General features: G+C 37.4%; 1 protein-coding gene across 10 annotated transcripts in view; it reads right to left on the reverse strand.

The window, feature by feature from the left end:
- Positions 1 to 22,405, reverse strand: part of arfgap1 (ADP-ribosylation factor GTPase activating protein 1) — a 43,286-nt gene that overhangs the window by 13,160 nt on the left and 7,721 nt on the right. For 4 of the 10 annotated variants that reach the window (XM_043710396.1, XM_043710395.1, XM_043710397.1 and 1 more), the window contains exons 1-8: positions 19,135 to 19,243; positions 15,642 to 15,751; positions 13,847 to 14,015; positions 10,797 to 10,897; positions 3,806 to 3,886; positions 3,591 to 3,702; positions 1,645 to 1,701; positions 1,218 to 1,250 (exon numbers count right to left, since the gene is read on the reverse strand). In XM_043710396.1, the coding sequence (XP_043566331.1) occupies positions 1,218 to 1,250; positions 1,645 to 1,701; positions 3,591 to 3,702; positions 3,806 to 3,886; positions 10,797 to 10,897; positions 13,847 to 14,015; positions 15,642 to 15,751; positions 19,135 to 19,227 (756 nt within the window). In that variant the 5' untranslated portion in view covers positions 19,228 to 19,243. Of the gene's footprint in view, positions 1 to 876; positions 907 to 1,217; positions 1,251 to 1,644; positions 1,702 to 3,590; positions 3,703 to 3,805; positions 3,887 to 10,796; positions 10,898 to 13,846; positions 14,016 to 15,641; positions 15,752 to 19,134; positions 19,254 to 21,768; positions 21,813 to 22,405 lie in introns of those variants that run through there. The other 6 variants (XM_043710393.1, XM_043710391.1, XM_043710390.1 and 3 more) reach the window with 6 other exon arrangements.

Below are 22,405 nucleotides of genomic sequence, written 5' to 3' on the forward strand. Positions count from 1 at the left end.
TTACCACCCTTCTTAAACAGTGGCACCACGTTAGCCAACCTCCAGTCTCCCGGCACCTCACCTGTGACAACCGAAGATATAAATATCTCAGCAAGAGGCCGAGCAATTCCTTCTCTGGCTTCCCACAGAGTTCTCGGGTACACCTGATCAGGTTCTGGGGATTTATCCACCTTTAACCGTTTCAAGACATCCAGCATTTCCTCCTCTGTAATCTGGACATTTTGCAAGAAGTCACCATCTATTTCCCTACAGTCTATATCTTCCATATCCTTTTCCACAGTAAATACTGATGTAAAATATTCATTTAGTATCACCCCCATTTTCTGTGGCTCCACACAAAGGCCGGGTTGCTGATCTTTGAGGGGCCCTATTCTCTCTCTGGTTACCCTTTTGTCCTTAATATATTTGGATTCTCCTTAATTCTATTTGCCAAAGCTATCTCATGTCCCCTTTTTGTCCTCCTGATTTCCTGATGCATAAAAGCTGACCTCTACTACCAGCTAATATGAAGTCGGAATAAAATTGAAGTTGAAGGGAAAAGAGAAAAATTAATGGAGTTCTTTATACCATGACAAAATATCATTACAATGATAATACTAGTGGTACCTTCAGACAATTTCTGGACTGCTAAATGGAAGAGGTAAACCACAGCTCAGCAACAACTTAAAAGGTTCCAATCATGCATTTAAAACACTTGATAAACACTCATTACTTGTGCAGACAAACTTATGATTCAAAGCAAATTCCTAAAATTTGAGTAATCACATAAAATCAAAGTGATGTTGATCAAAATAAAAGGAGGATATTGATGCTACACATTGAACGAACACTGTTGCTAGTAAACAATCTATCGTGCTTGGAAAACGAACACTTTACCGGCTCAGACTGCTGCTTGTAGCCCCAAACCTTTATCCAGCAAGAAAGCAACAAAGGACAGAACAACCACTTTTAGCAATTCAAAAATTCCCAATATTATTCCTCATTACCAAGGCGCCACTCTGCCCCAAACCAAAACAAGATTATTTAATATGCATTCAATGCCGTAAATATGAATTGCATTTGAAAAGCTGGTTAATCTGGAGTGGAAAATCTAAATTCCAGTCCTTTGATTGTTCTGCCAAAGCCTGTTATTTTGGGTGCTAAACTATCTCAGCCACATCTGACAGTAGTTGACATACAGAGTATGGAACAACATGAATAAAGAAAAAAACAGGTACCTTTTGTGTTGCCTGACTTCCAAGTTTCACTGCCTGGTGAGCAAAATAATGATTAATTTCACCCACATATCTTCAGTACTTTTCATCATTAATCTTCTTTTAACATTACTCTCCTTCAATATACAAACTTGTCAAAGAAAACCACATTGAAAATGTCTTAATTAAACAAAGAATGTTTTTGTGCCTGACTTTTGCTTTTTTTTTTAAACACACACTGCTTACAAAAATGTAGAAGCAACAATTGTACTTATTTTTTTAAAAAGAAGTGCTTAGACTTTTGAATTTCTCTTTAACATCAACTATTAAATTAACAACATATGAAAGGTTCAGCAAACATCAGTAACAAAATAAAAATGCATTACTGCATTTACCCAATTGAAAATCTGTTTCTGGATATAAAAGCAGAAATTGCAACAGTGCTACTTACACCTTCTTTTGCAGCTGATGCAAACTTAGTGGCCCCAACAGTAAAACTGCTCCAGCCCTGTAAAATAGTGAATATATCCTAAATTAATTAAGGCCATTCATTAGATTTTGATTTCTGAGATGGATTTGAATTTCCAAATTTAATAATGGACAATAGTTCAGAAATTTGGTAATGTGAAGCTTTGAACAACTGAACTTCTAAATCATATTGACCATTTTTCTGTTCTCTTCCCACAAGCTCCAGTCAAGCTGACCATAGGTCAAGTAGCTAAGCAGTGTTTGCAAATAACTACGAGAGAAGATTCCATACATTCATATGGACGGATCAAAGGACTTGAGCACTGGGCTAAAGTTTGAAAACTTAAACATACCCATTTATATGCATGGCTAGAAATTCAAGTTAGTATTCATAGATTTCAAAATAAGGTTACCAAAAATGAAAACTTTATATTAGTTAAAAACAAAAGGTTAGCAGAAAAATAACCCAGGTATTGATCTTGAGACCAAAAGAGAAAATGCTGGAAAATCTCAGCAAGTCTGGCAGCATCTGTAATGAGAGAAAAGAGCTGACGTTTCGAGTCTAACTGACCCTTTGTCAAAGCTTTGACAAATGGTCAGTTAGACTCGAAACGTCAGCTCTTTTCTCTCATTATAGATGCAGCCAGACCTGCTGAGATTTTCCAGCGTTTTCTCTTTTGGTTTCAGATTCCAGCATTTGCAGTAACTTCCTTTTACTGATCTTGAGATCCTTACTATATATTGCAAATGTATTAGCAGATCTGTCAAACTTAGAGTAGACCTGTGACAGCACATTCATAAGCCAGAAAGACTTGAATATAAAGTCCAGACTGACATTTCAGCATAGCACTAAAGAAGTTCTGAAGAGCAATTGATCATTCACCACCTTGTCTTATGTGTCTTATGTGACTAGTGTTTCCGCTTATAAAAAAAATTACTATAATTCTTTGATGAGAAGGAAGTTTGAAAGGTGCATTTGGCAGTTTTATCTTTTTTAAACATGATATTGCTCCAAAATGTCACCAAGGTTGCAATGTGGGACTCCTGAGCTGGAGCTGGTCTGTGCTGACCACTTTGTTTCTTTTTATTCCCTCTCTGTTTTCACATTTTTTTTCTTTTTAACCTCCTATCCTCTGTGATGTCTGGGCTGAAATCCAGCATGGACCCAGACTTGAGGGGGGAGTCCACCACAGGCTGGGTTGGAAGGCCTGTTATTCTGAACTCCTATTTCTTTATTTTTCTAATTTTGTTTTCACATAAGAATACCTTGGTACCTAAGATAGCACCCTAAGTAGAGACTTGTAAACTTTTCATTGTCCTCATGCAAGTACGTGACAATAAAGATAATTCTTGCTTAGTGATAATTAGAATCATTTATTATAGGGTCAGGTATCATAGCCTCTTAAGGCTAGAAAATCTAACTGTCATAAGCAAGCATGAGGTAAGAATGACATTTAGTTAAACAATGTGCCCCATATGTTCTTGAAACTACAAAGCCTAAATAGTATTACTGCAATTTCCAGCTAACAGTCAGAAATTGTCACATTAACAATCATAAGAAATATTTGTGATACCAATGTAACTGCATTTTTTACATTGACTATTCAAAGAATATTACAACACTTTATTTGAAAATCAATATACAGAACAAAAATCTTATGTCTCAGAGTAAGTTGTTAAAGCCAGCATAAAATCAATTTTCCTCAATAAACAGAGTTAAGTAATTTGTACTATAAGTACAGAGTTCAGATAACAGGTACAAGGTTACTCCCAAATCTTTATCACAAGATAAAATATACTTGAAAACAGTGTCACTTGGTGGTCACGCATAATTAAAATTAGGTATTAACTAGTAGTCCAAAAAAAAGGTCTCCCATGAGAGTTCTGAAGTAAAACCATAACTATAACAAATCCAAGATTATTTCATACCGAATAAAGAGAAGTCATGGCGTTGTTGAGAAAATCATCTTCCTTTTTCTGAGGAGATGGACTGTTTCCAAATCCAACGTAACGATTATCCTGACTACCAAATCCTCCGCCACTTTAAAGAATGAAAGGAAATTAATCATCACTCCATCAACTGAAAAACAACAAAAGGAAACAAAATACATCACAGATACCTAGATAGAAATGTAAAATTTTACCTTTGATAGGAATTATCATCGTTGAGCCAGTCCTCAAACATTTTATCAGTAGATGATCCAGGAGCTTGGTTAGGTCTGGAACTACCAAAGAAAATATGTAATACCATAAATGGAGAAAAAAAAAATGTATCTGTAACAGTGACATATCGATATAACAAAGTGGTACATGATGATTCCTCAATGCTTTTTTAGCTTGAAACACAAGAATGGAAAGCTTTCAACAAGGTTCTGCATGGTAGATTAATTAGTAAAGTTAGGTCACATGGGATTCAGACTCAGCTTGTTAATTGGATACATATTGGCTCAACAGCAGGAGACAGAGTGATGGTGGAGGGTTGCTTTTCCAACTGTCACCAGCGATGTTGCACAGGGATTGGTGCTGGGTCCTCTTATTTGCCATTTATACAAATGAGTTGGACGACAATATAGAAGGCATGATTAGTAAATTTACGGGTGACACCAAAATTGGTGGCATAGTAGATAGTGAAGAAGGTTTTCTAAGATTATAAAAAAGTGAACTTGATCAACTGGGTCAATAGGCTGAAAAATGGCAGATGAATTTCAATCCGGATAACTGTGAGGTATTGCAATTTGGTACAAAAACCAAGGGTAGGGCTTATACAATTAATGGTAGGGCCTTGACTAATGTTGTAGAACAGAGGGAACTTCGAGATTCAGGTACATAATTCTTTCTACAGGGTGGTGAAAAAGGTGTTTGACATGCTTGCCTTGACTGCTTTGTTCTTTTGAGTATAGGAGTTGGGAAATCATGTTGAGGTTGTACAAGACATTGGCAAGGCATCTTCTGAAATACTGCCTCAGTTCTGGTCACCCAGTTATAGGAAGGACATTAGCAATGTGGAGAGGGTTCAGAAGAGATTTACCAGGATAATTCTGGGTATGGAAGGTTTGAGTTATAAAGAAAGTCTGGGTAGGCTGGGTCTTTTCTCACTGGAATGTCGGAAGTTGAGAGACAAACGGATAGAAGTTTATAAAATAATGAGGGGTAAAGATAGAGTAAATGGTAGTTGTCTTTTCCCTAGGAGATTTTAAGACCAAGGGGTCACATTTTTAGTGAGAGGAAAGAGATTTTAAAAAGATCCAAGGACAAATTGGGTAAACAGAGAGTGGTGCGTATGTGGAATGAACATCCTGAGGAAGTGATGGATGGGAGTACAATTACAACGTTTTAAAGACATTTGAATTAGTATATGAATAGCAAAGGATTGGGGTGATATGGGCCAGGTGCAGGCAGGTGTGTCTCGCTTAGTTTGAGATTGTGTTCGACATGGATCGGTTGGACCGAAGGGTTTGTTTCCGAGCTGTACGAGTCTATGGTTCCATGTTGAAATGGCAAATAACAAGACTACATATGCATTTTATAATGGGACAGCACAGTGGCTCAGTAAATTGCACTGCTGCTTCACAGCGCCTGTACCCGGGTTCGATTCCAGCCTTGGGTAGCTGTCTGTGTGGAGTTTGCACATTCTCCCAGTGTCTGCATGGGTTTCTTCTGGGTGCTCCGGTTTCCTCCCACAATCCAAAGATGTGCAGCTTAGGTGAATTGGCCATGCTAAATTCTCCATAGTGTTCAGGGATGTGTGGGTTAGGTGCAATAGTCAGGGGCAAATATAGAGTAATAGGTAGGGAAATGGGTCTGGGTGGGTTACTCTTCAGAGGATCGGTGTGAACTTGTTGGCCAAATGGCTTCTTGCCATGCTATAGGGATTCTATGATGTTAACATAGTTGTAGCATTATTGTTGATAGCCTGCTCATGTTTTAACCTATTTATATGAAGATTTGCAGAATGCCATAATCTGTGCATCATAGTTCAACTAAAACGTCAAACATCAAAATTAAGCAATCACAGAAGTAATAAAAGACAATACGACTAGTCGTCAATTTTTTGAAAAAAATCAAACTTGATCCAAGCAGAAGAGAAGCCAAGTTGCTGCTAAGTGAACAAAGCATTCAATAAGCAGCTGAACTCAACTGATCATGCAACTTGGCTAGATCACACTCCTGCAGGAAATACCCAAGTGGTGCAAATGAAGAAACAGCCAAATTATCAGCTTAACACTGTAATCATCCACTAGACAATGTGGAGTCACTCCCCAAATGAGGGCCACATATAATCAATATTCAAATGGAATCAATTATTGAAATACATACTCCTGTTTAAATTTTAGTATTATTAACAGGGAAAAATATAGTACAGTGGAAATTTTATATTTGCAGCTGTAAACTTAAAGGAATGCAATGCCTCACCTCAAAAAGTTAAATTGAAATTCTGTTAAATCTTCAGACATTTAAATTTAATATCCTTCAGTCTGTTACAATTACTTAATCTTATTTGCACAGAAAGATTAAATATCTTCAGTCCTTAGTTTTCTCTTCAGTTTACTATGTCACCAGTTTTATTGAAATTTTATGATCTCCAAAATTTTTCCTTTATATTAAAATGCTTGATGAAATATTTAATCTAATTAATCACAAAGTTCACTTTCTGTGAGACAGACCTCATTATTGAAAATTTTAAAAAGCATCAGTTCCAATAATTTGATCCTATCAGTTTCAGAATGCATCCATTAACCTTGAGGCACTTCACCTTCATATAATCACAGAGGTCAATTACAAATAATAGGCTCTCTTTCCAAAACAAATTCATGGCTCTCCCATCACAACATTGAATCGCCTCTTTAACAAATTCAGACTTTTAAACTAATTACACCTGGAAAACACTCTGCATGAAGAAATGCTTCCACAATATCAATCCTAAAGACGTCTTTTTCCAGTTCTTACCTACAGTCTTCATCCTGCAACTATAGTTCAACTTGCAATAGGAGTCTTAATCAATCTTTTCTTCCATACCAAAACATGGATACTTCTACATTTTTTTCCCTTTTAACTACCTCATGCACTCTTTATTTAACAAATCTACTGCTGGTGAAACCACTCAATCCTCAAATTGCATAGAATCAATGCCTACACCTCTTCAGTCAAACTGGTGAGTCAACACATCTAGATAGCTTTTTATACTTGGATTTTCCCCAAAAACATTTTTTGCTCCATTCCAGGTACAATTCCTGCTTCTTGCATTTGATGGCATAACTGAAGGCTTTCATAATCAACTTTCAAATCTCCTTCCTTGTTAAATCTGCCTGCTCTTTTGTGCAGTACAGACAGTGAAATGTGTCTGTATTGCTCCTCTCAACAATTTAATTCTATCTTTATTAATTCATGACTAAACAGTGCAGATGTGAAAACGTCTGCCATATACTAAATTTACCCATCGACTGACAAATCTAGTTAGACCGTATCATGCATTCGGCTCCTGCAGTCTTCTTCCAAAACTGTTCAATAATCCAGGATCATTGTATATTGCAGATACAACTACTAGCTTTTTCTCTCCACTGCCAATTGTCTCCTTAAATCTCTCTTCAATGTATCCTCCACACTCAACCCCTAAACTTAAGCACTTTTGCCTTTACTGACTTGCCCACCAAGCCAAGCTTCTCCTGAAGATCCTGCCTGCCTCAGCCCAGTGCATGCATTGGTTCTCAGTTTCCCTCATTTCATTTCATGGTTCAAGTTAATTTTAATTATGGAAGCTACCTTCAGCATTCTTGACTGTTCAAATTAAATTACTGACAACACAACTCTCCCTCCTGATTCACATCAGTTCTTATTTCCTCCCTTTCTCCGACCACTGTCTCAAATAGAACCACAGTGTTCACAATGTTGCCAACCTATTTCATTCTGATAGAAGTAATAGCCAAGGACTGAATAGGGATATTCAGCATGGATTTGTGCGAAGAAAGTCATGTCTCTCAAATTTGATTTGAGTTTTTTTGAAGGAGTAATCAAGAAAATAGATAAAGGCAAAGTAGTAGACATTGTCTACATGACTTTAGCAAATTCTTCAACAAACTTCCACACAATAGACTGGTTAACAATGTGAGATCACGTGGAATTCAGGGAGAGTGAGACTACAAAAGTTGGCTTGATAGTAGAAGACAGAGGGTGATGGTAGAGGGTTGTTGTTCAGACTGGAGGCCCATGACCAGTGGTGTGCTGCAAGGTTTGGTGCTGGGACCACCATAGTTTGTCATTTATATAGATGATTTGGATGTGAATATAGGTATGGTTAGTAAATTTGCAGATGACACCAAAATTGGTGGTATAGTCGACAGTGAGGAAGGCTATCTCATAGTGCAATGGGACCTTGATCACCGGGCCAACGGGCCAAGGAATGGCAGATGGAGTTTAATTCAGATAAATGCAAGGTGTTGCATATTGGTCAGACAAACCAGGGCAGGACTGACACAGTTAATGGTAGGGACCTGTGGAGTGTTGTCAGAGAGATCTAGGCGGTGAAGGTACATAGTTCCTTGAAAGTGCCGACAGAGTAGAGAAGATACATGTTTGGCACGCTTGTCTTCATCAATCAGAACATTGAGTACAGGAGTTGGAACATCGTATTACAGCTGTACAAGACATTGGTGAGGCCACTTTTGTGAAGTACTATATACAATTCTGGTGACCCTGCTACAGGGAGGATGATGATATTAAACTGGAAAGGGTGCAAAAACAATTTACAAGGATGTTACGTAGACTGGATGGTTTGAGTTATAAATAGAGGCTAGATAGGCTGGGGCTTCTTTCCCAGGAACATAGGAGACTGAGAGGTGACCTTTTGGTAATTTATAAAATCAAGAGGAACATAGATAAGGTGAAATAGCCCAGGGCAGTGGACTCCAAAATTAGAAAGCACATGTTTAAAGTGAGAGGGGAAAGATTTAAAAAGGACCTGAGGAGCAATTGTTTCCATACAGAGCATGTATGGAACAAGATGCCAGAGGAAGTGATAGAGGCAGATACAATTACACCATTTAAAAGACATTTGAACAGGGACATTGGTAGGAAAGGTTTAAGAGGGATAATGGGGCAAACACAGGCAAATAGGGCTAGCTTAATTTAGGAAACATGGCCAGCAAGAACAACTTGGGCTGAAGGGCCTGTTTCCCTGTTGTATGATTCTTTAATCAGCAAAATACATTTTTAGGATTGACATGTGGAATGATTTCTGAGCCTCTAATGCAAGTATTTGCTCTTGCTGTAGGACATTAATATTTTATTTTCAATTACATTGTTTATGGTTTTTGATATTGGGCAGGCCTAGCATTTTTAAACTATCCTGTTCCTTCATGTGGACTTAAAAGACAGACTGAATTTTCTAAACTATACAATCTGCTAATAACAAACAAGCACATCCAGCAGCAAAAGATCCAAAATTAAATTTAAGAACATGCAGATCACTTTTAATTTTTGCACTCTGATTACCAAGCCTTCTAGCACTAGATTTTTTCCTTAACTATTTTCGTAAAACTGTTCACGATTTTGAACTTTACTCAAATCTTCTCTTACCAACCTCAGCAATGATGACCATGAAGTGTGGATGCAGAATCTTTAAATATTTTTAAGGCAGAAGTAGATAGATTTTCAATTATCAGGGATTCGCAATAGTATACAGTTGAGGTTAAAATCAGTTCAGCCGTGATCTTATTGAAAAGTGAAGCAGACTCAAAGGCTCGAGTGACCTACTCTCATTCTTTGTTCATATATCTGTAGATAGCTCTTAACCACGATGTTGAAGTATGGTAAATTAGCTTGCATCTGTATCGTAACTTTGTAACTTAAATAATTTTCACAGTTCGTATCAGTTAAATTGTATGTCAAGCAGGTTATTCAGATGAAAGGCCAAAGATAGTAGCTCATGCTAGATTATAAAATGTGTCAACAGTCATGGTTTTGGAGAAAAGATTCCACCAACTAAATGATCAATTTGTTGTTAAGAACTTTAAGTTAATGAAGATGGTCTTTGATGTTTTTAACTAATTTTGGTGAAATATTCATGTGCATTAAGTCGTGTAAACTATATTGTCTATTAATAGATTTTGAGGGGTAGAAAGTACACATCCATCCTCTTTTATATGTAAACACAGCCGATCGTTTCTGTTTATACGACAGCAACAAGGAGCTGCCTACATTTTAATAATCAAATCAGTTTGGATTTAAACTACTTAGCTTGAGAACTGTGAACACAGATTTAGTGAGCTCATAATACATGTTCCTATATTAGATATTTTTTCTTTTCCAATGACCATAAAGAAATTGTCTGTTCCTAGAGTGAAAATTGTCCTGTTCATTCACACATTGTACATAAAATAAACTCGTTGCTTGAGTGAAGCTGTGCCACAACTTAATAAGAATGTTTTAATCAGCCTGTTGTAAAAGGAGAATGTGTGCAGCCAATATATCGAATAACTATCAGTTACAATTCTGAGGTCATGCTTTTCACAAAAGTTTGGGCAAAATAAAGACACACTTCAGATTGTAGAGGATGAAACCAAAAGAGAAAATGCTGGAAAACCTCAGCAGGTCTGGCAGCACCTGTAAGAAGAGAAAAGAGCTAACGTTTCGAGTCTAACTGACCCTTTGTCAAAGCAAATTTAATTTGCTTTTACCCTTTAGCTTGTAGAGAATGATGTGTCCACCTAATAGGACAGCTGGCTATGCAGAGTTCAAGAACAAACAAAAATGACCTTGTGAAAAACGCAGGACTCAGGATTCGACTGCTGAAGACTGAACATAATTAAGATTTAAGTGCAATATGTTTACTGTGAGTCACAAGAGAATCTGGTCTACAGAGTATTGTGTGAACTGAACTCCAAGCTTAATTGTTATAACTTCTTCTTGCGTTTAAGTTGCCTTTGAATTTAATAAAACCAGACCTTTTATCTAAATTTTGGTGTCAAATTATGATATCCAATGTCACTGTCGTCTATAAGTGACTTATTTCAGCAAGTATATAAAGAAAGTTACATATCCTATTGGGACCTATTTACTCTCATCAGTCTTACACTATACATTATCGGCAACAGTGGAACACTAGCTTTGGGTAATAGAAGAAAAGTGATGCCTAAATACCGATGAGCTGAAGAAATAGATACTTTGGGCTGTGGTGGGGTCCAATTCCGAGCTTCTGATGTTTCAATAGACCACTCTTTACCTTCAGCTAAAGTAGCAATCTGAAAATCGATAAGAAAAACAAGTGCATGTAGTGTTGTCTCTCAGAATGACAGATGGGACAGCTTGCAATTTTTTAAAACATAATTTCATAACATATTATGGATCCAGAGTTTTTGTTTAAAAACCGCATTAATATGAATGTGTACATTGTTAATGATGCAGAAGCAATGCGGTTACCAAGAAACAAGTTAAAAATGTATGCCAAAACTCAACACTATTTGCTCAAAGTAACAGAACACATGCAAGATGAGACAACAGAAATGATGCAAAGACATTGTTTTTAAACACTTCCCTTAGAAGTCTGCTTTTTTTTAAACACCGAATTATGGGAAATTTACAGTAGTAAGTACTTTCTGAACCAATTAAAAAATTAATTCTTGTTTGTTTGCTAATTATTAATATGCAGGTCAAGTAAGGTGTTCATCTGGACTGAAACTGGCGATAATTTTGCATCATTGAACATGAACATAATTATTCCCTTAAGGATTTACACATCTTCGATATTCTTAATGACAATATATTAGTCTTGGTACTCCACTAACATGCTGAAGGAAGACAACTTTAAACAAGCTGCCACGAGAACCAGGAGAAGTAGACAAGCAAATGTTTTTATAATTTTAATACACAAGCATTTATTGATCTGGATTACTGCCTCTATTTTCCATTTCTACAAAACGTCTTGACATGTTTACTACTTGAAAAGGACTATATACATATATTAAAAAAAAAGTTGTTGTCTTCCCATTATCCTGACATAGAGCACTATAAATCAAACCGCCTCAATTTCTGCACTTTATTTGATATAAACCATTGAGATGGACTAGCTAAAGCTCCAATGACAGCACAGCAAATTTAGTCTGCATAGTCAAAACATGCACATCAGGCCAATTCAGTTTCAACTCCCAGTCTGTGTTAAGTGATTAGTCTCAGGCAGATTAGTTGGGTTTCTATGAAACTAAACTATTGCTCTTAGTTTAGTCAATGTAAATAATTGAGAAGGCCTTCCACTTCTGAACATTATGAACATAAGAAATAGGAGGAGTAGGCCATCTAGGCCTACATTCGAGCCTGCTCCGCAATTCAATAGGATCATGGCTGATCTTTTCAAGACGTTAGTTCCACTTACCCACCCTCTCACCATAACCCTTAACTTGTTTACTGTTCAAAAAATCTTTGCTTTAAAAACATTCAATGTGGAAGCCTCAACTACTTCATGGGACAGGGAATTCCACCGATTCACAATCCTCTGGGTGAAGAAGTTCCTCTCAATTCAGTCCTAAATCTGCTCCCTCTAATTTTGAGTCTAAGCCCTCTTGTCCTGGTTTCACCTGCTAGTGGAAACATTCTCTCTACTTCTATCTTATCTATTCCCTTCATAATTGTATATGTTCCTATAAGATCCCCTCCTCATTCTTCTAAATTCCAATGAATATAATCCCAGTCTACTCAGTCCCGCCTCATAAGTCAAATCCCTCAACTCCAGAATCAACCTAGCGCATCTCCTCTGCACTCCCTCTGCAGCTAGTATGTCCTCCCTCAAGTAAGGAGACCAAAACTGCCCACAGTACTCCAGCCTCACCAGCATCCTATTAAACTGCAACATAACAGCCCCGCTTTTAAACTCAATCCCTTTAGCAAATGAAGGACAAAATTCTATTTGCCTTGTGCCTGCAGGTCAACCTTCTGTGATTGATGCACAAAGACACCAGGTCCCTCTGCACAGCAGCATGCTGCAATTTTTTATAATTCAAATAGTAATCATTTTCACTGTTATTCCTACCAAAATTATGCAGTAGCCCTAGTTGTAAGTGTGTATATGCTGACAGTATTGAAAGGTCAAAATTAGCGTCAAGTGGATGGCCAACACACTATTCACACAAAACAGAAGCTCCTCTGGCAAATTCTGCAAGGATAATATTGCCCATGAAACTTTACCCAGAAGATGGAGAGGGACGGAAAACAGATAAGCAGCAGAATTGACAGGTAAATTGCTATTAATATTTGCCCAATTCTTAAAATGTCTAGTGATTAACTTTCAAAAGTTTTCTCATCCATATATTTTCTTCAAAAAGTAGATAAACATTCTGCTTAACTTCAGGTTGCCCAGGTTTAGCTAACAACAATGGATGCTTTGTGAACCATTGGAAAGATTAATTCTTTTTTTCCTTAGTGCTTTTCTATTTTTCCCCATCGAATTTCAACAGGCGTCAATCATAAAGAAGTGTGACAATTACTCTTTTCAAATAGTGCCTTGAGATCTTGAAAATCTAAGTGAAACATTGGTCAGGAAGTTATGACCTTGATTTAATGTCTTATCCAAAGGACAAGATTTTTGGCAAATATGCACTCTCTCATATCCATGAATGGAGTTTGGACCCAAAACATTCTAACTCAAAAGACTGCATTTATTTCTTGAGAGCTCTGTTAATACTTAGAAGTTTAAAGCAGACTTTTAATTCTTCCAAAAAAGGCATGGAGGAGCAGCACATGTACTTTTCAGAAAGCAAGCAACTCATTAACACACATCTGTGTAGCAAATTTTAGAGGACAGTATATAAAAACTTGTTATGGACAATCATCATTAACTAGTAACAAACATAATGAAGGACAATTTATGCTTTTAGATATATTTTAATACAAATATTGGGGGCCATGATACATCATACTTATCTACCATAGATACTATGATTACTTGTTGCATGGCAACTAGGCAATAAACGAATGATGACCAAATGTATGTTAAGAGGGCAGCTGTAACAAAACTACTTTTTGAAGATTTTGACATTGTATGAATATCCTGCATGAAGGGTTTTGCAACTAGCAGCAGCTAAAACCAAATTAGGGAAATGTTAGAATTTCATCTGAATATTGGAAGCATCAAAGCAATGATTATCAAATGAAGTAATAACGCTTAGTTACACAATTTATGACCATTTGTATTATAATACCTTATCTCTATAAAGAGCTGCAGTGCGACTATTATATTTATCTTGGAGTGACCAACATGGATCATAGTCTTGTGATTCTAGAAACTGGCGGAATTTTGCGTTGCCTCCAACCTTCATTTTCTCCAATTCCAAATCTTTCCATTTATCCATGGTAACAGACCGCACAAAACTAGAGGACAGTAGGAAGCAATGTATTTTATTTACCTTTTAAGCAAAATTACATTTCTCAAAACTTTGTGAAAAAAGATAGCCTTATGCATGAAGCAAAATACAAGCGAGATCAACAAAAATAAAACCACTAACTTTACGCAGTCTCAATCACCAGGATTTTAACACATACAATGCATTTGAACTTTATGTTATAGAAACATGGAAACATATAAGAAAAGAGCGGGACACTGCCATTCGATGCACAAGCTGTTCATCAAGCTCAATAGTCTAATTCTATTACACCCCCATACCTCTTGATCCCTTCAAGCACAACAGCTACATATACCTCTTTCTTGAAAACACAATGCTTTAGCCTCAATACTTTCTGTGCTAGTGAATTCCACAAACTCACCACTCTCTAAGTAAAGAAATTTTTCCTCATCTCAGTCCTTATCCTTGAACGATGACCCCCTGCCTTCCCACCATCAGGAACACCACTCCTTTATCTAACATGTCAAGTCAGAATTTTAGATTTCTATTTGAGATTGCCTTTCATTCTTCTAAGATGATGTTAAATTATTTTCACTAGAAACATTGAAACAGGAGACCAAATAAGCCATTTTTAAAAAATGTTCAATTAATATAAAGTTTGTTTTCCTAATGATGCAAATAACATATCCAAATTGGGCTCAATTGGTTTAATACACAAATTCTAATTTTTAGCAGAGGATGTATCTTCCAAATAAATGCAATTTCATTGTAGTGCTAACCCTTAATAAACCACAGTAGGATAGTGTGGCAAGATGGAGGTAGATAGGAGGACACAGTCTCGCACTTCCGACAGCTGGTTTAAATTCAACACAATGTGAAATTTCATTCTCTTTTATGACTCTTCATGACACAAGTGTGGACAGTTCCAATCTATTTGCTGGTGAATATGAATCTAAGTAAAACATAACATTCAGTACTATTTAGCAATCTCACATAGGTTGACAGATGTTGGGGTTAAGTGTGTTTTGGGAGTGGAATACAATGTCACAGCTAACTATACTTGATGGAAAATGCACTGGGACCCCACAACAAAGAATTTCATTCCTAACTTTTTATTAAACATAAAGAAAAAAACCTGCTTCACCAAATCTAACACTGACAATATTAACAGGTCTTAAATGGTTATTTATTTAGTAATAATGCATGAGTGTATTAAATGCATGCTAGGGAATAATTCAATCATATTATGGTGCCACAGTCAAGTAGCCAATATCATACGAGTCTTGACTTAGTAGCTGGTTTTCCAACTATGTAGACTAGTTCAAAATGAAATGGGACTGACACTGGTATTGGAACCAGGATATACTTTGCCACAGTGCCGATCAAAGACAATAAGATCTCGTAGCATTGCAATGGCCTGCATGGCTTAACATTTCAACAGACACATCAACGGAGGACCATTTTCTTTATATAGTCTTGTCAGGATGTAGGCAATGCTGGCTAGACTAACATCAGTTGCTCATGACCAATTGTCCTGGAAAAGGGGTGGGGTATGTACATCTACAACGCTGTTCAAGAGGCACTTTAAGGATTCTGAACCAATATTTAACTTTCATTTTGCAGTTATGTTTTCTTTTTTAATCCGAGCTTATACCTGAGATGTACTCCTAGACCTCTGTGCTTTCCTGAGCACTCAAGGCAAATCCATATTCCATAAGTGACACTGACCCATTGAGGATTGAAAGCTCCACATTCAAAGCAAATCTAGGAGGCAGAAGGACAAAACATTACACAAATAGAAAGTATATTCCTTCACCAAAGACTATCTCTTTGATTTCTTCAGGCATTTACATGGAAACTGAACAAAAAATTACAAGTTTCCATATTAACATGAATTAAATTTGACTTGTTAAATAATGGACATTAGTAGCATGAATTATAGCTGAAAATGTGTTGCTGGAAAAACGCAGCAGGTCAGGCAGCATCCAAGGAACAGGAGAATCGACGTTTCGGGCATAAGCCCTTCTTCCTGACCTGCTGCGCTTTTCCAGCAACACATTTTCAGCTCTGATCTCCAGCATCTGCAGCCCTCACTTTCTCCTAGCATGAATTATAAACCAGTAACTGAACTGAACAAGCAGAGAAATAGGAAGTCTGGAGATAATACTAAATCTATATAAAACACTTAAGTGATGTTAATGGGTTTTCAGTTTTGGGTACTGTATGTCAGGTGAAGGTTTTACTAGAATCATTAGAGAAGGTCATGCTTTAAATTGTCAAGACTGGAAAAGCCTTGGATCTAAGAAAATTGACAGGACATTTGACAGAGATCCTTAAATTCTTGAAGAGCTTACATACAGTAAATAAAGAGAACTTGCTCCCAATGGCTGAAAGGTCCACAACAAGGGGACACAGATTTAAGACAACTGGCAAAATAATCAAAGATGACAAGGAAAATTGTTTTGCATAAAAGGGTGGTGGAAGAAGCACATTAATAACAAAAGAGAGCAGTAGTAGGTCTGACATTCCTACTTGAACCTATTCTTCTTGTTAAGATGATCTGTCTCTTTCCACTTTCCTGTCTGAACCTCACATGCCTTGAGAGGTCAGAAATTCATTTATCTTAGCCTGAAGTGTAGGAATACATTATAGAAAAATATTGTGGAAGATTCATAATCTTCTCATTTAGACAATTCCCAAAATAAGGAAGCTTTGTCAGGTATAGACAGGAGATATCTATGTTTCCTGAAGAAGGGCTTATGCCCAAAACGTCGATTCTCCTGTTCCCTGGATGCTGCCTGACCTGCTGCGCTTTTCCAGCAACACATTTTCAGCTCAGATATCTATAAAGGCAGTACGAGTATACTTAAGAGAGAAATCAGGACAGCAAAAATGAGATAGCTTTGGATTCTCCTTAATTCTATTTGCCAAAGGGTTTTTAACAAATATATTAAGGACAAAAGGGTAACTAGGGAGAGAATAGGAGCCCCTCAAAGATCAGCTTGGTGGCCTTTGTGTGGAGCCGCAGAAAATGGGGAAGATACTAAACGAGTATTTTGCATCAGTATTTACTCTGGAAAAGGACATGGAAGATATAGAATGTAGGGCAATAGATGGTGACATCTTGAAAAATGTCCATGTTACAGAGGAGGAAGTGTTGGATGTCTTGAAACGCATAAAAGTGGATAAATCCCCAGGACCTGATAAGTTTACCCTAGAACTCTATGGGAAGCTAGGGAACTGATTGCTGGGCCTCTTACTGAAATATTTGTATCACCGATAGTCACAGGTGAGATGCTGGAAGACTACAGGCTGGCTAATATGGTGCCACTGTTTAAGAAAGGTGGTAAGGACAAGCCAGGGAACAATAGACCAGTGAGTCTGACGTCGGTGGTGGACACGTTGTTGGGGGGGTATCCTGAGGGACAGGATGAACATGTATTTGGAAAGGCAAGGACTGATCAGGGATAGTCAACATGGCTTTGTGCATGGGAAATCATGCCTCACAAACTTGACTGAATTTTCTGAAGAAGTAACAAAGAGTATTGCTGAGGGCAAAGCGGTAGATGTGATTTATATGGACTTCAGTAAGGCGTTCGACAAGGTTTCCCATGGGAGATTGATGAGCAAGGTTTGATCTCACGGAATACAGGGAGAACTAGCCATTTGGATACAGAACTGGCTCAAACGTAAAAGTCAGAGAGTGGTGGTGGAGGGTTGTTTTTCAGACTGGAGGCCCGTGACTAGTGGAGTGCCACAAGGATTGGTGCAGGGTCCACTACCTTTCATCATTTATATAAATGATTTGGATGTGAGCATAAGAGGTGTAGTTAGTAATTTTGCAGATGACACCAAAATTGGAGGTGTAGTGGACAGCGAAGAAGATTACCTCAGATTACAACAGGATCTTGATCAAATGGGCCAATGGGCTAAGAAGTGGCAGATGAAGTTTAATTCAGATAAATGCGAGGGGTGCTCTATTTTGGGAAAGCAAATCTTAGCAGGACTTATACACTTAATGGTAAGGTTCTAGGAAGTATTGCTGAACAAAGAGACCTTGGAGTGCAGGTTCATAGCTCCTTGAAAGTGGAGTCACAGGTAGATAGGATAGTGAAGAAGGCATTTGGTATGCTTTCCTTTATTTGTCAGAGTATTGAGTACAGTTGGGAGGTCATGTTGTGGCTGTACAGGACATTGGTTAGGCCACTGTTGGAATGTTTTGTGCAATTCTGGTCTCCTTCCTATCAGAAAAATGTTGTAAAACTTGATGTTGCCAGGGTTGGAGGATTTGAGCTATAGGGAGAGGCTGAACAGGCTGGGGCTGTTTTCCCTGGAGCGTCGGAGGCTGAGGGGTGACCTTATAGAGGGTTAAAAAATCATGAGGGGCATGGATAGGATAAATAGACAAAGTCTTTTCCCTGGGGTAGGGGAGTCCAGAACTAAAGGTAATAGATTTAGGGTGAGAGGGGAAAGATATAAAATAGACCTAAGGGGCAACTTTTCATGCAGAGGGTGGAGCATGTATGGAATGAACTGCCTAAAGTGGAGGAAACTGGATGGGTGAATGATTAGGACAGGTTTAGAGGCATTGCGGCAAATGAGACTACATTAATTTAGGATATATGGTTGGTATGGATGCATTGGACCGATTGGTCTATTTCCATGCTGTACAACACTGACTAACTCAGCTATATTCAAAGTTATTTAAAATAAATTTTAGTAAATGGACTCATTTTCATGGAAATGTTTTCATGCATAATTGCAATTTTTGACTATAACAGAACGATTTTCAGGTTTATATTTTCTTTAATTGTAGTACAATAGTAAAATTTGCCAAATTGGATCTGTCTCCAATAGGTATAGTCAATAAAATTTTATTAAATGGCTAAATAGAAGAGATTGCAAAACGGTTTCTAAATCTATACAAATAACATGAAATTGCCTAATTTTAAGAAGTTATTGGTTTTGAAATATCACAATTTTTAATATTTCCTTTTCACCATCTGCAGTTGTACTGATGCACAAAAATGAGAGATAAAATGCTTAGCTTTGCACAGACTTGTGAAACATGCATCTTTTCACAAAGTCAGATTGCTCTTAACAGCAAGTATACATTGTTATCTTAACATTTTCTTTGAGTTACATACATTGTTTTCATCTTGAGTCCTCACTTCTTTGAGAACCCGTCTAGTTCTTGGACTCGCCATGATGTCTAGAAGCGAAAAAAAAACCCAATTCATCACTATTGAATAGTTCCTGTTCAACCCTATCAGGAAAGGTAAAACGTGGAAGATTATTACACTGCTGAAAATGGTGTTGGCCAGAAACAATTTTTTTATTCTTTATATCAATGTAATCAAGCAAGAATTGTTATAAATAAATAAAACTGCAATATTAGAACTCTAAAACGAACACAGTAAAGTCTAAACAAATATATCTGGTAAACGGTCAGTCAGCATCTGTTAAAAAGGCAGGCTTTGATGTGTCTCTTCATCAAAACTGAAGCCTAAAAAAATTAAATACTTTTGGGAGGTTAGGAAAAAAGGATGGTGGGTGGGGGGGGGGGGGAAAGAGAGGAATAGAGAATCATAGTGAATAACCTAAAATTTCTTCAGAGAGATCAGTGACTCCACGAATCTATGAAGGGAAAGTGTATACACAGCTGAGGACATGAAAACCCAAGGGAGAAAGCCACTGAAAAAAGATGCAAGAAGATAAAGTGAACAAAGGAAAGGGCAAATTGTAAGCATAGGTATCAAGTTAATACTGAGAATAATAATTTACCAGTCCAGAAAATGGATAGCAAATCAATGTGACAGGTTCAAAACCTTGACATCACTCCACACTGATAACCCAGACAACAATTTACTTCCTTTTCTTGCTAGACCCATAATGTAAGCATTTCCTATTACAAATAAATGGGGATTTGAAGGGCTTATGCCCGAAACGTCGATTCTCCTGTTCCTTGGATGCTGCCTGACCTGCTGCGCTTTTCCAGCAACACATTTTCAGCTCTGATCTCCAGCATCTGCAGTACTCACTTTCTCCATTTAGCTATAGTGCAAAGTTATTAATAACAATGGTCAATAAGAGACTACAGAGTATACAGAAGAGCCGGTAATGACTTCTTGTTTTTAGAAACGATAAGACACTTAGTTCCCTCCTACCCACCATCCCCATCCTTAGTTTTTGCTTTGAACAACAGTGAAGTCAGCAGCTAATTGTGCTCATAAAACTCACAACAGCAACAAATCAATGACCCAATAATCAGTTTTTTTGTAACACTGAATGTAAAATAAATATTGACCAGGGTACTAGAGATGACTTTCCTCATCTTCAAAATAGTGTCATGGGATCTTCCACACCCACCTAAGACAGGTGGAGTCCATGTTTAACATCTCATCCAAAAGATAGCAGTCCTGACAACACAGCATTTCCTCAGTGTACTGGAAGATCAGCCTTGAGCTGTGTGCTCAAGTCTTGGATTAGGACTTCAATCTATGAACTCCTGCCTCAGAGACAAGAACACTACCAACTATACTTGGCTGAAAAACCTAACAGTTTACTAATTATAAGACAGGGTTAGGCAATCAGTGCACTGCAGCATCTTACCAGGTTGCTCAATCACCAGCAAGGCAACTTTTACCCTCCATGAAATTTCACTCAAGTTAGAGAAGACCTGGGTAACACTTCAGACTGTTATTTTCCTTACTCATATACCAAGCAAAGTACGTTTTTAAAATTTTGAATATAATTTCAATGGTTAAGGGTAGACCTGTACGAGGTACTAGATCACCATGCCATTACTTTTTGCATTTTCAGCAACAACTTAAGCAAAAACACGTGGCGAGAAAGTAGCAAGCTCTGGACTAATATTGAGCTATTTGGAATTATCTTCAGACTTCACTTGAATTGACTTTTATCTAAAGATATTTACTAATGTACTTCTATCAATAAATGTGCAGCTCTCAACTTCTGCTGTCACTGTTTCTGGTCTCACTCCCCCAGGGTTCTGCTAAGGTAGTTGACATTTTAATCAATTACAATATTGAGTAGTTCTCAAAGTATAATTAAGCATATTTAATTTATAACAGTTTTTCAAGAGATTAGAAAATAATTAAAAAATAACAGATTGCTTGGTCAATTGATAAAATACCACGGTTATGATCAACTTACTAAATTTGCATTATTTATAAAGAAAATTAACTATATGGTTAGTTAAGTAACTAATTATGTGAATTATTACATCCAACTGACAACAGCAGTATGATAAATTTGATGACTTACCATTCATATCTTTGACAGTTCCAATTAAACAAACCAGTGATGTTCCAAAACTTGTTGATGATTTTCTCTGAATCAATATCCTTAGTTCAGTTCAGGATATCCATTTTCCCTCAGTGCCTTGTTGAATCAGTAATCTATTAGTTCATCCATTCCAATCTGATAGCTCTTTTCAGCAGTCTGTGAACCCTGATAATTAAAGTGGGTCCACTTGCCTCCACATTGTTCACTGCCACACCACACCAAAATGACTTATTATTTTTCTGCCATTCAACACAAAGTTATAGGACAACAGGACCAGATACAAGCTGCTGCCTTATAGAGTTTGTGGCCAGAATGGAAAGGTCAGAGAAACGGTATTGCAATACTTAAGCCAAGAGGTTACAAAAACATGGATAAGATTCTAAACAGAAAAAGGAACTGACAGAGGGGCGAGGCAAGCTGTGCAATAACATATTCAGCCCCATAGATGGAAAGATGTGGAATTTGAACCTCACCTTGCTGTCAGAAGAGTCCTGCTTGGTCCAATCTAAGCAAGCGTCTGTACAAAGAGATGCACCAAATCACATGAATCTTACCGATAAATTGACACAAAAATTGTGCCATATCAACATTTTTTAAACACAGTCAATTCATCTCATTATTTCCTGTATCCTATTTCATATCTTCTCTCGGAGGACCAAAAACATACCAAGCCACATTTACTTCATCCACCATGTATTCTTCAGAATTCTCCCTTCAGACTTCTTTGTTTTGCCCACAGTATGAAAAGACCTTTGACAAAATTACATTAATTACATCTTTCGTAACTGTAATTGTAGAAGCTATCCTTCTTGCTTATTTGATCTTTAAAAGACAACTACTCCATTTCCTGGCATCATCCTATCATGGTTCCATAATTTCAAAGACCGCAATTCCCCCCTAGACGTGATCGACAATGCCCTCCACCGCATCTCCTCCACTTCCCGGTCCTCTGCCCTTGAGCCCCGCCCATCCAATCGCCACCAGGACAGAACCCCACTGGTCCTCACCTACCACCCGACAAACCTCCATATACATCGTATCATCCGTCGTAATTTCCGCCACCTCCAAATGGACCCCACCACCAGGGATATATTTCCCTCCCCTCCCCTA

The sequence above is a fragment of the Chiloscyllium plagiosum genome, chromosome 20 (genome assembly GCF_004010195.1).
Source record: "Chiloscyllium plagiosum isolate BGI_BamShark_2017 chromosome 20, ASM401019v2, whole genome shotgun sequence".
Lineage (NCBI taxonomy): Eukaryota > Metazoa > Chordata > Chondrichthyes > Orectolobiformes > Hemiscylliidae > Chiloscyllium > Chiloscyllium plagiosum.